This window comes from Boleophthalmus pectinirostris, unplaced genomic scaffold (genome assembly GCF_026225935.1).
Source record: "Boleophthalmus pectinirostris isolate CB_2022bp ecotype Guang Dong unplaced genomic scaffold, ASM2622593v1 HiC_scaffold_11, whole genome shotgun sequence".
In the NCBI taxonomy this organism is placed as follows: domain Eukaryota; kingdom Metazoa; phylum Chordata; class Actinopteri; order Gobiiformes; family Gobiidae; genus Boleophthalmus; species Boleophthalmus pectinirostris.
The window spans coordinates 10705843-10722753 of NW_026570994.1; the positions used below are offsets into that span (position 1 = coordinate 10705843).

Genomic DNA, 16911 nt, shown 5'->3' on the forward strand with positions numbered 1-16911 from the left:
TGACGCCTGCTGCTGGGCGGACCCGGATCTGATCAATAACATCCCAGATCCAGGCAACATCCAGGACCCTATGATCCCGACCAACGTCTGCAAACATGGGGCAGAGATGCAGTGGTCAGGTGAACCAGAGATACTGCCTTTATTTTATTTTATTTTGAAGTCAGTAACCCCAAGCATGTTAAAATAAGTTTAGGAAACGTACAAGTTTGCTCATAACTCTGTACAGTTTGTTACAATTTAAATTAAAGTTGCTCAACTACTGACATGATTATTGAACAGTAATGGACCAAACCCTAAACATTCACTTGTGCTTGTTGTGCGCTCAGGAAACAGAGACGTTGCAGATGTGATGTCCTGTGACTGCGGTCAGACCATAAGGTAAGGGCTTTTAAAATGTTTCTTGTTACAGCCGATGAACTGATTTTATATTTTTTACTGGAACAATAACTATATTGTTGGCTCATATGGGGCCTGTAATTAGGTGGATCGCAGATCAACCCATGCGCTCGCTTATTGTAGTTCCCTGTTTTACACAGCAGAGGGCGCAATTGTATAGGCCCAAATAATTTCTATTAGCCCAAGAAATGCGGCGTCCTCCAATCCAGGGTAGGCTTCTAGTCGTAGGTTAGACTTCTGGTGGTAGGCTGATGTGTGCTCTATATTTTTCTTAGGTTTGTCGCATTTAAAACTATTTGGTCTCGAGTTACGATGGCTACTATAATGCCTTTAATCCCAAATAAGTCCTACTAAAATACATTCTAGATAGGCTAATCAGGGCTGTATGCCTCGACCCAATTGTTAGATAGTTGAGTTCATACCTCAAAATAACCCAGTGATATCTATGAATATGTGAAGAAGTGTTCAGCTTTTCTACAGATATATCATATTAGAATATTGCCCTGAGGTGGTATCCAGACGCCATCTCTGCCCAAGACTTCGCCCTTACTGTAGCCTGCTTCATGTTCATGCTTCATCGTGTTAAACCGAGTGTCCTAAACGTACATTTCATCTTTGTGCGGTGCCACTTGCATCTCGGAGACGGAGTGCGCCTCCTCGCAGCGGCAGCCTCTATCTCGTGTAGTGGGAAGCTCCCTCCTCCACGCGTAAATTATGTAGGGCAGGACGGGGATGCTTTGCCACATCCATTTGACAAACCCCGGCCGGTCAGCTTGAGGAATACACGCCACTCAAAGACTCTCTTTGTTTTTAACCAACCATTGTCAGAAGAAGGGCTGCGCATCACGACCTGTCTATTTTAAAGCCGTGAACAAAAGATGGACCTCACGGACCAGGGAGCTCAAATGGAGCCGTTGCTGCCAATGGTAAGGTATCCAACCACCTTGTCCTGTAAAACGTGAAGACGAGCCCCGTTCGGCGTTTCTAAGACAGTTAGCCTTGTAGGGTACCATAGCGCGTCTATTAGGTTTAGATGTCAATTAAATTCACCACGAAACATTCAGTCATTCATATTTTCGATATGCCTTTATCTTCTATAGGCCTAATCATATGTCTTTCCAGTCATTCATCCAAGACTGTACCTGGCGTGTACATTGGCAGATTTGTCATTGTCATTAGACAGAAACGACGCAGAGATATTCGCGCATTCATATAGGAGGTGAACACGGCAGTACAGAGTAATGAAATGTAGTTCCATACCTTTAAGACCTGTTTCTATAGACCTTTTTTGTATAGTAGACTATATCTATCCTATAGTCTATATTTTCCCGCAAACAAGTGGCTTCCAGTGAATAAAAGATGCTTGTTGCTTACAGCTGGGTACAGTAGACTACTTAAATATTTCTTCTCTGAGCCAGAGAGAAGCAGCCATTATTGAAGTATATTTACTTAATAATTACAGTCTTTTAATTAACACTTATTAACTAAATGAAGTCTCTGATTTCCAGGTCATGTAGGAATTTGAAGTTCACTCATAGCATCATCATCTTCACCCAGGCTATTATGCACAGAGTCCTGTCAGGAAATGTTCCTCTTATAATGACACAGTTCTAATGTGCAGCCACTGTAGAACAGCTCGCAGCAGGCCGTGTACAGTGTTCTGCGGTCAGCTCCTCATTAGCATTCAGGTGAGACGGTGAGGGAGGGAAAGGAGAAAGTCCAGCCCTGCCGTGTGTTGTCAATGCAAACGCACACAGAGCAAACACTGGCTCATGCAGAGCCATGATTGCTCTAGATGCAAATCAATATTGAGGCTGTTTGTGCTATTTGTGGATGTGTTAGATGAGGACTCACATCATACACGATGATGTGCTGTGGGATGTGAGCCTTCCTCTGCCTGCAGTGTCAATGCAGTAGAGTTGCTTCCTTGTCATTGTAGCTCATTGCTCTTAGCCCTGTCTCTCGCCTACGCAGCAAACTAATGCGTTGTCATGGTTTCACCCTGATGTGCATGGGTATGTGAGCCGCAGTTATGGTGTAAAACTGGCATCCTTCAATCATAATATATATTTATGTCCTCAATTCTGTTCCCAAGGTCATAGAAGAGAGAATGTAACACTGTCTAATGTACCCAAACACAGCACTATTACTGCCTGATCCCATTTATTAGATGTGCTTGTGTCTATCTCTGGACCTGTTTTGACATTTTGATGTTTTTCTACAGGAGCAAAGTTCACAAGAAAGTAAAGATGTGGTAAGTGCAGATTTCCTCTCATCTACTGCATAGAACACAGAGATCATGGCGCATACTTTTTTTTTTTTTTTCATAAATCAAGCTGATCCAATAGTGACCCAAAGAGAAGAAAGTTCTTGAGAAGCATTTTAACTTTATGTGAACAACTTGACTAAACATGAATTCACATTTAATTTTTAGTAAGACCCTTTAGGAAAGCTCCAACTATAACAAAACTAATTATTTTGACCTGATGTTAAACTAATTGGAAGGATATTCAACTGTTGTGAATATCTGTATTTTTGACCTTTTTAATTGTAATTAGCTGCATGTATGAAACATTACGGTCAATCATTACATGCCCACTCTGTTAGGTCATTAAATTTAATAAAATAAGATTTAGACTTAGACTTAGACAGACTTTATCAAAAGGGAAATTACATGGACACAGTAGCTCACACATCACACAATATATTAGAATAAAGACAAAAAATATAAATTGTAATAATAAATTCTAAATAGGTAGCAAAAATAGAAAGTGTAACTAAACCATTCAAAAGTTTGTTGCTGTGTTGTACATTCCTCAGTATCCAGTGATGGAAGAAATACTTAGTTTTGTTTTTTGTTTGTTTCTTGTTTTTTGTCAAAAGTACAGCTACTGGAGCAAAAAATACTCAAGTAAAAGTATCCCATGAAAAAAAATCTACTTAAATAAAAGTATTAAAGCTTGAAATGTGTTAATGAGGTGGTTTTGTTAAATATTGGTACAGAAAAAAATTCAGTCAATAGGTTTTCCCCTTTTTTACCTGGATTCAAGGCAAAACCCTGAGACTTTTCTGCAGGTCTCAGACAATAATAACAAGTATATTTCAGTGACAGTTCAAAAATGCAGTGGAATAGAAAGTACAGATAACTGCTCTCTAATGTATTGAAGTAAAAGTAAAATTTATCCACTGTAAAATCTACTTAAGTAAAGTACAGACAAATAATATTTTTACTTAAGTACAGTACTTTGCTTTGTTACATTCCACTACTGCTGTATTGTACTCATTGCCAAAGGACTTATTACAATGGAATGATCATCACAATGGCTCTTCATCATTAGAATCCTGTGAGTATGGTGCATTAGTTATTCAAGCTGCCATGCTGTGCTCTTGATGTCTCGTGATGGGGAGGACAGTGAGAGCAGATGGGTGTCTGCAGGAGTCTCCGGTTTGTTCTTTTCAGCACCATGTTCTTTGACCAGGGTGACGTCTTTGTCCGTCCTGGTGATCCACTGAAACAGACAAACAGACAGGAACCACCATGAGGAGGGCTGCAGTGTGCTTGATTCAGCTTTTAATTATAGCCAAAGCGAGTAAAGAGGACACAAGGAGGAAGAGTCTGAGGTGCCAGTTACATTCAAAATAAGCCACAGAGAAATGTTATGGTTTCATTGTTTATCTCATTATAAATAAATAATTCATCTTTGAGGTTATCTGTTACCGTGGAGATTGTAGCCCATTGATAGTGTTTTTCCTCCCATATTGTATCTGGCTCACGTTGTGCTGACACTGCACTACGGTCAGGATGCTCCAGGTGACTTTCGCATGCGCACACCCTCTGTAGCCTCTGCACCAGCTCTGTGCTCTTCTACCTCAGGTGTGGGGAGCACTACAGAGCAGAAGATGCTGGAGCTTGTATCTATAGTTTAGCCTTAGGATGTTGTGGTTTGGCTGGCTTCAGCCATTGGCTACTCTTAGATAACAAAGCTAAAGGGCTGGAGGCTCAGCAGAACTGTGCACAGCAGCATCAGTGATGTCACAGCGCTAATCTCTCTGGGGGGATTGGCGGATGGACGCTTGTCAGAAACATTGGATGCTACCCTGGATGAAAGCGGCTGTGAGACAGCGCTCCTGCTTTAGCTGGTCTGTTCATGGAGCGGTGGGAGTGAGCTTGTTGCCGTATTCCAGCATGGGAAGCTCAGGGAGACAGAAGAGCTGAGGAACGGAGGTTATAAGCCGTCAGACCTCTTTATTTTCCCTGACTCACAGCCTCACAGGAGGTGTGGGAGTCTCAGTAGGGCTAGGGCCCTGAGCCTTTGCTCTCATCTTACTTCTGCTGCCAGCACAAGAGGAGTTAGCAGCCTCCATTAGCCACTATGCTTACAGTGGACCACACTACAGGATTTGTTTATCAGGTGGGTGATCTATTTGATCATTTACTAGTTTGCGTTATAGACTGATTTTGTTATTTGATTTCATTATTATAATTATTTTATTTAAATTGACATTTGCCTTAAAAGCGTCATACAGTATATGATATTGCATGTGTAAGGAATAGGATGTGGGGTGAGGCAGAGCTGCTTGTGCTGATGTGCACACCAAAGGTCCCACAGAGCAGCCCTGACAGATGGGACTGTCATTCTGAGGCAATAGAAGCTTATAGCTGCTGTCCTGACCCCAGTGATCCTAAGGGATGTGTGGACTCAAGTCACTACCTTTGTTTATTTGTGTGCATCATCTCTGACAAACTGTGGATCATACAGTTTTAGAGTTATTTTCACTTTTCAAGTGGTTTGTTATTGCTATCCATGTTATGTTAGCGATGACTTTATTATATTACTTAGTTATTCTTTGTGTGCTTTGCATATTCTTTTCAGTGTTGCTGTTATTGTTGATTATACTGCCAGCATGGTAACCATGCCATGATCCTCTATAGGCATGAAAGCCATGACAACACAAGGTGCTAGTCAATGAGCTTAAAATCCTCTGACTGTCAAGCCCCCCTTTTAACACATGCTATGTTATTAGCTTCTACTGTATGCACTATATCCACTCTCTAAATGTATTCAGTTACCGAAGCTAAGTAAATAATTACAGGTAAATGCTGGTTTAAATGGTATAGAGGTAGTAACGTTAATGTTCCTATAGAAGGCTATTTCTAACACAGACCTCAGGTTGTCCTCCACATTTATCTTCCTGATGGTGCAGAGGGCTCGGGAGATTTCAATGTAGAACAGAGAAACCAGGTCACATGCTGAGGCTGGCCCATAGCGCAGTTAGATCAAACTCACAACTCATGTATTTTCATGTATACTTAATGTTATTTTAGCTAAACTAGACATATTCTGGAAAACACACATTTGCAGTATAAGTATTTAGTTTTAATATAGTTTCAAAACATGACAGTATTGTAAATTATAAACTGATCTTTACATCATGCCACGTTGACTAATTACACTGTACCTGCTCCTTTGTAGTCACAACATTTTTATTCAGGATGTGCTGAAACAGTGACTATGTTAATATAGTGTATAAAACAGTATATGACAGTCTCACCTTTTATAGAATCATATTTAATACAGAATTGCTATATAATACACACCCTAACTAAATTATAATGTTATTGTATTCATTATGTCATTGTTTTTAAATCGTATTGAACTTCTGAATTACCCAAGGTATAATCTGATGAAACAGTACTCAATGAATATTGATCAGTTATATTTCTTATAATTCTTGTTAAATTCCGTTGCTGTGTTGTGCGTGCCCCCTGACTGTGCTGTCAACTCCTTTACATGTCAGTCTTGCAGTTTTCACATCCAACTTTCACGCCAGAGCCAAAGTCAAGACAAATAAGCATCAAGCACCATGTATATGCTCTAAACATGTGAGACAGAGCTCCCTTTGCTTCTCACCTCTGGACAATGTAGCTGTAGCTTCTTTCAGTGCTGGAATCGTGTGAATGCATTGACAAACATGGAACTCATTAGGGGGAGTGCTACATTGCTTAGCACGTGTGAGATCAGGTGTGAAGGGGCTTTGGATCATGTTTGAGTTAGGTTCCCAGAGTGTCCTTTTAGTGATTGAAAAATGTGATTGTGTTGACTATTAAAGGGCCCATGTTACGCTGTTTTCTAATCTAGTATGTTATAATGTTGTTTCCTCATCACAAACGTACCTGGAGTTGTGTTTTGTTTCAGTCACACGTTTAGCACACAACCCCTATATAAGATGAGTTCTTCTCTCAAACAAAAAACACTCTTTTCACCTCGTGATGTAAAATTGTACTGGAGGAAGTGCTCCACTGTCTTTTTAAAACTTCATACACCTTCACTGGAATCATTTGCATAATTTCAGCACTGGAATTGCCATTCTCTACAAAATAAAATGTAAAAGGTAGCTATTAACTTGAAAACTACCACTACACGACATCACAAGGTGGAAGAGAGCATTTTGATCTTTGGAGATGTAGACTGACTATTAATGCATGATTATTCAAACATGTGTGAATGAAACTAAACTCCAGGTATGTTTTTGAAGAGGTAACAACATTCTAACATGACTTAAAGTTCACAAGAATCAATTTTGCATAAGATAGGACCTTTAAAACCAGACTCTTACACAGTGTATAGCCAGTGTAACATGCTCTGAATGTTAAAAGAGATGTGGCTAATGATAACTCTCCCCTGGTGAAGGTCATGGAGCAATGTGCACAAATGCAACTACTGTATGACATCAGGACATCCTCTGGCCCTGGGATAAAGTCTTTCTCTCTTTTCTCAGTTTGTTTCTCATTAACCATTGCTGTTTCATCACCCTTTCCTCTGTAGCTGCATCACATTAAAATACTATGTATTTGTCACAGGTGCCACTACAACTGTACCACTAATGTATTTTAAAGGCCTCATATTACACTATTTTCTGGTTTCTGTTATAATGTTATTTCTTTATCAAAAACATACTGCATTTAGTTTCATTCACACATGTTTAATAAACACACAAACCCTGGATATTTAGGCTGAGTTCCTCTCTCTAACAGAACATTTTTTCCACCTTATGCTGTCATATTGTAATACAAGAAGTGTTCAGCTGTGCTTTTAAACTCCATACACCTTCACAAGAATCATTTGGTTGATTTCAGCCCTGGAATTGCCAAGCTCTACTGAACAAAAGGTAAAAGAAGCTGTTAACCACTTCATGACATCACAAGGGGGAACAGAGCATTTTGAGCTTTGGGGATGCAAACAGACTAGTAATGCTGCTAATGTGAGTGTGAATGAAACAAAACACAGTTAACAGCATTCTAACATGGCTTAAAGCTCACAAGGGTCAATTTTCAGTTCTTCGCACAGACATTGATTTTATGAATGTGCAATATTGGTGTGATTTTACTATCAAGAAGGAAAATCCGTAAATGTTGATCCTGATAATTTGTTTTGGTGACTGACAAGACACTTGATACATTGACAACGCTTTAACAAAAACAGAAATTAGCATATCAAAATTTGCATATTAGCAATTGTATTTTTAGCTGCCATGTGTCGTTATGGAATATTATAGACCTTTTGTAGATATTGCTATGGCAGCCATCCTAGATTCTCATCATTCTGAAACTGACAGGATTTTGTGTCATGAAAACCAGTAATAATGATGTGGCAACTACAAGAACACCGTAAAGGCAAAGCTATAATTACAGAAACTATTAATTTAATACACAGCCTAAAATCATTTTGTGTCATATTTCTGTGTGTAGATTTTCATCATGTCTGCTATCATGTCTACCCCTCCTCCACCACGTCCATCTTCTCCCCTACAGTGTGGGTCACGTGTTCATAACTCAAGTTCCCTGTAGACTTTACCACAGCGCTGTGCACGAACTGAGAAACGCTCCTTTAATTTGGTCATTCCTGTCCCCCATCACTGATCCCACGGTCAGAGACAAGGCTTTATCCTACCATAAACGGTGGCAGATTAATCCCAGCCCAGATTGGTGAGCTGATCTGGGGTCAGTATCAGGAGGTAGAGGAACCATGCTAAAAATAGACGGAGGGACCTGCAGGCAGGAGATTCGCACTCATCTGTCATACTTAGTAGATAAAGCTTTGTTTAGGACAGAAAGAGATGAAGCGGACATTATAGTTCAGACTATTACATAATATTGTACAATGTATAGGGTGCCAATGTGAACAGGCATACATCATTTAAAGCTATTATACTGTGGAGTAGAGGATTCATACAATAATCAGAATTTCTTTTGAGATTTTGGTGGCCCTGGTGATCATAATTTGATTATGATTTAATTGAATGTGTTTTTGGACTAAAACTGTTCAATGATTTGGGAGTACTTGTTAACATAATTATTTCTGAGGCTCTGTGTAGTCTTTTTGTTTTCATTTTTTGAAAATGAATTGATATATCATTAACTAACCAGTGAATGTAGTGATATTTTTAAAAGTGTTACGTGAAAATATGTTGTATAGCATTTAGGGGTGGCACGGTACACAAAAGTCACGGTTCGGTACGTACCTCGGTTCAGACCCTACGGTTCGGTACATTTTCGGTACAGTGCAGGATTAAAAAAACTAAAACAAAAAAGGCTATCCTTAAAGGTTGTTTTTTATTGTTCAAATCTGAGGTAGCTGCAACATCCTGAAACAATTGAAACAATAAGTGAACAAGCATCACATAGAAGACCAGCTATACTGGTAGGTGCATCAGTCCAGTTTGCCAAATGGCCTCTTTGGTAGCATAACATTTGCATTCATATAGCTCAGTGAACATGACCTATACAACAGATCACAACACAACATTGGAGGATAATGTTTTAACATTTGCATTTTGCAATAATAAACTATGTACCTCTTAACATATTACACCTGTATTCAAGTTTTAAGTTTTTCTTCAAAAAAACTAGTTTGTCCACACTGTCAGAGCTAAGTGCAGACCTAGTGGCAGTAACTATGTCACCTGCTGTGAAAAAAACCCTTTCAATCGAGTCAATCGAGGTGCATTCCTTTGCCATGTATGCACAGACTTCTTCTTTCAGCTTCTGCTTCAAATTAGGCTGGTTCCTCTGATCAGTTCTGAAGAGTGAGCCAAAAATTTCTGCCATTGCTGACCTCTTTGAAGGAGGTGGGGAGGAGGATACCTCTGACTGTTCTCCCATCACTGACAAAGGAGTGGCCTGTGAAGTTGATGGACTGTCCTCCTCTACAGACAGGAAGGTATCATTCTGCAATATATGAAATGACAAAGACAACAATATAGTGAGAATTATGGTGTAACAGCAGATTATTCTCTTATGAAATCACATTTTATATTTATATAATATATATATATAATAAAAAAAAAAAATTTTCTTAAATGCATACCTGTTCTGCTCTGTCCAGAACTTCTCTGATGAGATCTTCATGGACTTTCTGATGACAAGCTGGATCCAAGTGATTAAGTGTTTTGAATCTGGGGTCCAATGCTGTACATTTATTTAAGAAATCCCGGAGGTCTGGGTCATCATATCGGCCTTGAAAGTTTTCTCTGATGGCATTTTTCTGGGGGAATCAACTGTATTTTTTTTCTGTGGATTTCAGGATTGTAGTTTGCAGAGGCAGGATCATTGAAATAGATGGAGATGTTTCTGTGGTAATTACTGCAGTGATGGTCTTCAAAGGCTTCATTACTTCAACTATGTTCTCTGCATAGGACAGCTCCTGATCTGAAAGATTTGTGATGTCCTTGGTCCTGACATTCCTCTCTGCCAAAGCAGAGTAAATAGCGGCTTGTTGCTCTAGGTATCTCTCAACCATTTCATAGCTTGAGTTCCAGCATGTGGCAACATCAATGGTGAGACTGTGGTTTGGCAAATCAAGCATGTCCTGTTTGCTTTCTAAAATGTAGGCAGCAGTTGTGCTACGGTGGAAATGTGACAGTCGATCTCATTTTTGCAAGTACATTTGATACCTGCTTGACTTCCAGTGCTTTCTTAGCGGCCAAGTTGAGAGTATGGGCAAAGCATGCTATGTGCGGACCTAGCCCTGCCTCACCAACTGCATTAACAATGTTTCTTGCATTGTCAGTGGTCACTGCTATGGTTATCCCAGGCCTTTCTAGATTCCACTCCGACACAATTTCATTTAGCTTCTCAGCAAGGTGACTGCTTGTGTGCTGCTCATATAAGGGGCGCGTTTGCAGGACTACCGTTCTCATCTCCCACGCAGAGCTGATAAAATGCGCTGTTACTGTAAGAAAGCTTTCGGTAGCTCGAGAAGTCCACGAATCCGTCGTGAGAGCGATTGAATGTGCAGCTGACAACTCCTGCTCCACTATCTGTCTTGTTCTGTTGTAAATGCCGGTGACTACAGTTTGTTTCACGTGGCTGCGGGACGGCACGCGGTAGCGAGGTTCGAGCACATGTAATAAATACTTGAAGCCTACAATATAAATCCCAATTGCTTCCGTATTTTTTTTACTCTACTAGTGCTCGTGTCTAGCAGTTGATGAAATACGGTGGGGAGAAGTAACTGGACACTTTTTTTCGGTCTTGTTCCAGTGATAGGGACGTCTGGGTGATGTCGTCGGATATGTGTTAGCATATTTGAAGTGTTCCCGCTCACATAGCCAACAACTGTCGAACAATGCCGACAGACCGTCTTCGTCTTGTCGACCACCCGCTCACCGTCGCTATTATAAGTCACGGGGAACCCTAAGTTCTAACACACCATTGACTTAAATGATGCAGGTGGGTCTTCTAACTCCTGTGTGTGGCCACCACTCGCCATTCTCAAAATTAACTCACTCGCAACCGGAGAGCCTCAAAACAAACTACCAACCAGAGGTTGCACTGGAAGGCGGAGTTCGAAAAGCTAGATCAATCAACGTTTTCAGATGCAAATGGCTAAATGCGTCCCGAAGGAACTGTTCCGCGTTTGTTTCAGTATTTTTTTAAATCAAACTTTATTTTGTACCGTGTATTCTACGTGAAAATGCTCGTACCGAACCGTAACCCCTGTACCGTGACGGTTCAATATGAATACGCCTACCGTGCCACCCTGAATAGCATTATTGAATTCTGATGTAATCTTTCAAATTAAGATATAAATTCATTCTTGTTTTTGGGGTTTATGGTTCATTTTACGGTCCCCTTAATCTTTGTGTGATATGTGAACCTCAACCATGACATATACAGGCATTTGTTTAAATCACATTCCTGTTCAATAGACATAATATTCTCTGTATGTTATTAATTATGTTTATATATATATATATATATATATATATATATATATATATATATATATATATATATATATATATATATATATATATATATATATATATATATATATATATATATATAAGATACTGATTTTCTCAGTATCACCCAACCCTATTTGAATATCATATTGGAGGAATTTCTGTTAGACATGTGTATTTAGTATGATCAGGTATGGTATATGAATTAAGGCCAGATGTCCAGTAGGCCTGCTTTAATTACTGTATTGTTCAATTTACTGTATGTTAGATAGAACAATAATTTTTGGGGTCAATATTTATTGTGCGTATCTTTATTTGCGCTTTGTTTGGCAGTACGATAAGATGTGAGAACGTCTATGACTCATAGATTCAGACTAATTAAGTGTTTTATTATTTTATTTATTCATTGGAGCCAACTTCTAATCATATTATATTTTTAGAATAGAATGCTTGGGTATAAATCTGCTGTAGGATTATTGTGTCAGTAGTATAAATTAGTTTGAATATTATTGTTCATCATCTAAATTTACTTGAGATGACACCCTATTGTCCAGTACCATAACCCTGCACAAATCCCACAGTTTACCAAAAGCAATATGCTGTGTTCTTATGGGCTCACTGACAAGATCAAAATGTCAGTTTGATCCTGGCTGTTATGTTGGATTCGTATTTGAGACTAGGCTTGTCACAATAATTATTATATTGACTTATCTTTCAATATATGAAAGCTGGAACAGATTTTTTTGGATCAGTATTTATCATGTGTATGTTTTATTTGCATAGCTGGACAATTTTTGGTGTAAATTATTATTATTTTTTTATATAGTCTATATTTACTTCACCAATGTATTGTACTTTGTGGCAGGCCTGTTTGAGATTATGGTGTGACAGAGGTTGCATGTCTGGTCTGTGTGTGAGTGCTAATGTTTATGTTGTGATACACTAAGCCTGTTGTACAAGGAGCAGCATCTGTCCACTGCACTGCTCCATGCTCAGGATTGTCTCTCACATGCCTCTCCATGTGTATGGCCCAGCGTTGCCGTGGGAAACCGTTTCATTTGACCATTTGATTAATCTCAGCACAACTAAACTGTGGTCAAAAGTGGACTTACTTGAGGATTTGCAATGTTGGCCAAAATGATTATGTAGCCTGCAATATTCCCGTTGACAATATTCAAATGACATAATGTACTGAAAACTGCTTCTACATATCTTTGTTGAGTTTCAAGTATTGCACAAAAAATAAGTTACTAAACCAGGACTGAAGATACTTACACAGACCAGGTTTCAGAATGAAAAATTAGGACAGTTACCATAACTAAATAGGGACAAAACCAGGACAAAACCAGGTCTAAACCAGGTCTAACCAAGGACAAAACCAGGATGGTAAAATTGTTAAAAAATTGTAAAATTGTTGTAAAACACAGAAGTGAAGCAATTTCACATTTCTTCATAATTTGAAAGATTATAATGCAAGTGTCTTTTTCTGGTCTCTATTTCATTTTAATCAGCTCTAATTTTAGAGCCTCTTTAAATCATTAAATCATTTAAATCACTTATATCACTTAAACCAACAATATACATGTTTTGCCATTCTTTTTTTTTTTTATAATATTCCCCAAAACTATTTTTCAGTATATTTTCAATCTGAAGTTACCACCTGCTCCTGTAATAACTGTAAATTCAAATGATTATTATTTGTACTTTGCTCAACATTTTGATATACATTCATTTTCTCCATAAACAATAATAGAAGGTTGTGAATACCAGCTAGTATATGTTCCCATTAAAAATGTAAGAGCAAGCTACATATCTGTTGAATTGCCTCTCGGTGGGTTTTCAAGGTCAGTGCTATTTTTAGTGTTGAATAATAAGACTAGCTCTATGTAGCATCCATTAGAGTGAACCACTTCCGGAGCGCCTTGTTCCTACCATTTTTCATATTGTCAGACACCCTCTTAGACTTTCCAGTTTGATAGTCTGCCCTACTGTGTGCTCATTTATGTTTTTATAATCATGCCTCATGTTTTATTACACAATTTTACAATGTTGTTTAACAGGCCCTATACAAACACACACCATTACTACTACCATTAAACATGACTCATTCAGGGGCATCTTAGCTCATGTGAGGCCCCCCCAAAATGGCATTCGCCTCCTGCCACTGTTGCTATAGCTACAGTCAGAGCAAATTAGCTTTATATTACAAAGTTTGCTTGAGGGGACAGTGTGCACTTACATAATAACCTTTTGAAAGTGGATTTGCAGATGACTATGTCTAATCTTTGGGAATACTTTACGATTTTGTTTTTTGTTTTTTTCAGAGAACCGATGAGGAGGCGGTGGTGGACCGTGGGGGCACCCGGTCTATGCTCACCACTAACTTTGAAAAGGAAGAACTAGAAGGTAAAATGATTCACCTGACATTTAAAGGTCTTATATTACATAAAACTTTTATAATGCTACCCTCTCAAAAAAAAATATACTCAGAGTTGTGTTTTGTTTCATTCACACATGTTTGAGTAACCTTTTATTATTACTGTCTACATTTCAATATGCTCTGTTCCACCTTGTGATGTCATGAAGCAGTAGTTTTCAAGTTCACAGCTACCATTTCCCTTTGGTTCAGTAGAGATGATGAGGCTGAAATTATCCAAATGATACTGATGAATGTGTATTGAGTTAAAAACACAGTGGAGCACTCCCCGTATTACCACATGAAATACCACAAAAATAGTGTTTTCTGTTTGAGAGAAGAACTCCAAGTATGTTTGCGATGACGAAACAACATTATAACAGATCAGAAAATAGGTCAATGTAGGCCCTTTAAGATATTTCTGTTTCACATTCAGATGTTGTATTAAAAAGACAGGAAGCATGTTCAAAGAGCTTAGAGTCTTTGAAATCTCCGCACTTGTCCTAGCACCTGTCCACATGCTGACAGCTGAATGTGTGTGGATCTGATGTACGTTTCTGTCCTTCAAAGCACAGGTGTCTTTTATTTTTGAGCATCTGTCTGCGTCACAATTTGATCCCATACTCTGGTACCACTTTGTACTCCAAGAGCTTCACAATTGAATGACAACAAGTGGATTATATTATTTGTCCTGATCATTTGGCTGAGAAACTACAGGATCCTTCACAGATCACCAGTCCGAACAGACTATAATGAATGTCCTGTGTTTCAGTTATTCAGATCAGCTGCTTGTGGATTAGACCCACAGGGCACAAGAGTACTACTGCCATTTAAAAATAAATCCTGTTAGCTTCTACAATCACTTAGACCACTCATAGTTCATGGCCCCTTTTCATTTTAATAGGCCGTGTGCATGAGCCTGGTTCTGAAGTTCCTCATGTGTGGGTCCAAATGATTAACATACAATGACTGAGAAATATTTGTGCCATTATAAACTGTGGACATATTTGTGCATATTAAAAATGGTTGTGTATACTGTTCCGTTCGACCTTCATATGTGCTTCATTTCATTATGTGTGTCACCGTGTGAATAAGCTACTGTTCTGTTGAAGGTGAATGTGTTCTCTGGCTGTAAGCTTATATATTTTGTTGCCAAGCAACAGAAAATAGCCCACAAAGATGTCAGTGTGTGCCGTGACACTGTGAGAAGAGGTTCTTTCATCTCAAGGATCCTCCTCCTCAGGTGAAGCTGCTGTAATGACACGCTCTGTGTCTGCCACAGTGCTTAAACTCACCTCTGCAGTGATCCTTTGTCTCATCAATAGGTCTGTCAGGATAATTACTAAAACGACTCATTCAATTCATTATTGTTTGGGTTGCTCAATATTTATTTATATTTATGTACATTTTATTTGCACTATTGGGTATATATAGTTTATGCAACATTTTGTCTGACTATACCTTGCATTATTAGAATACAGAACATGTTTACATTGTGTTAGTTGGTGAGTAATATCAGAAATTCCACACACCACTGGCTGAATTCAAATGCCGTTGGAAAACTGAACGGCACTGACGTAGCAGTAAGGTGTGTGACATCAGCAGCTGTCTGTAGGGGGATGAGGAGGACTATTTTTCTGAAGCTCTTTGTTCATCTTGACTGATGAACACTGTACTGTATGCTGTTCTGTAGTCATCCTATGCTTGCACATGCCATGCCACACTGAGTCCTTTAGGGAAAGTCCAACCAAGTTGGTCCCATACTTTGTCCTCTTTACTTGCCTCATCTATAATTTACTCAATGCTAAGAGCAGTTTGCTCTGGTTGAATGCACCTACAGCAGTACCAGCACTGTCAGGTACTCCTCACTACAAATGTATTTTGACAGAGCTGACATAGTCTTGTTATCCCATCTCCTCCATGACAGCTCCCCAGGGTGCTATATCAGTGACCAAAGTTTCATTATGTCTGAGTGTTATTTTATGGGAGATTTGTTTTGTGATGTTTTTTCCAATAGTTTTAAATACACTCTAACTTGCTTCATCTTGTGGGACACTCAGGCGTATTATATGGTGTCTTTTTCTTTGGCCACGTCTGGCCACATAACAAAGTGCAGTGTAAAGAGGCTATGTCATGCAAGGCAGTGTGGTCAAGATAAGAGATGACAGTCAGCTTTTATTATCTTCATGTTGAGCCTGAGGTAGCTAGTACATGCCAGGAAAGGAATGTGTTACTATAGAAATGATTTGCAAAAAGTAAAGAAGAAAAAAAAAAGGAAAAGAATATTCATCAGTCCCTACTCTGTGTGCTCTGCCCTCTAGGCCATCGCACTCTGTACATTGGGGTTCATGTTCCTCTGGGAAGAAGGTCACACAGACGTCACCGACATCACGGACACAGACACAGAAAGAGGTCCAAGGAAAGAGACTCCACAGCCGATGATGGCCGAGAGTCTCCCTCACACAGTAAGTTAGATGTGAACAGAAAAACATCATAACTGTAGTGTTGTACTTAATCTAAACTTGCCTTTTCCCACTTGATACAGCAGACACTCCAGCTCAGAGGGTGCAGTTTTTGTTGGGGACAGAGGATGGCGATGAAGAGCACATCCCCCATGCTCTGTTCACAGAACTGGATGAAATCTGCCTCAGGGAGGGTGAGGATGCAGAATGGAAAGAGACAGCAAGGTACAAATAACTGGGTCGGATGGATCATTTGACCCCCAATACAGTGAGGGATTATCTATACATTGTTCTGTAGAGTGTAAATGTTTGTGTTGCCGCAGATAACTGAGTGTGTTGTCTTTATGCCGTTGGCGGAAGTTTGATACAGTAAACATGATTTTTCTTCAA

The 16911-nt window shown here is 39.2% G+C and overlaps 1 protein-coding gene across 1 annotated transcript in view; it reads left to right on the forward strand.

The window, feature by feature from the left end:
* Window position 1: 1 nt before the first annotated feature.
* LOC110153209 (sodium-driven chloride bicarbonate exchanger-like) overlaps window positions 2-16911 on the forward strand; it is a 32850-nt gene continuing 15940 nt past the window's right edge. The window contains exons 1-6 of the mRNA XM_055164882.1: window positions 2-119; window positions 327-378; window positions 2621-2650; window positions 13968-14049; window positions 16381-16524; window positions 16605-16746. Coding sequence (XP_055020857.1) covers window positions 14013-14049; window positions 16381-16524; window positions 16605-16746 — 323 coding nt within the window. The 5' untranslated portion in view covers window positions 2-119; window positions 327-378; window positions 2621-2650; window positions 13968-14012. The remainder of the gene's footprint in view (window positions 120-326; window positions 379-2620; window positions 2651-13967; window positions 14050-16380; window positions 16525-16604; window positions 16747-16911) is intronic.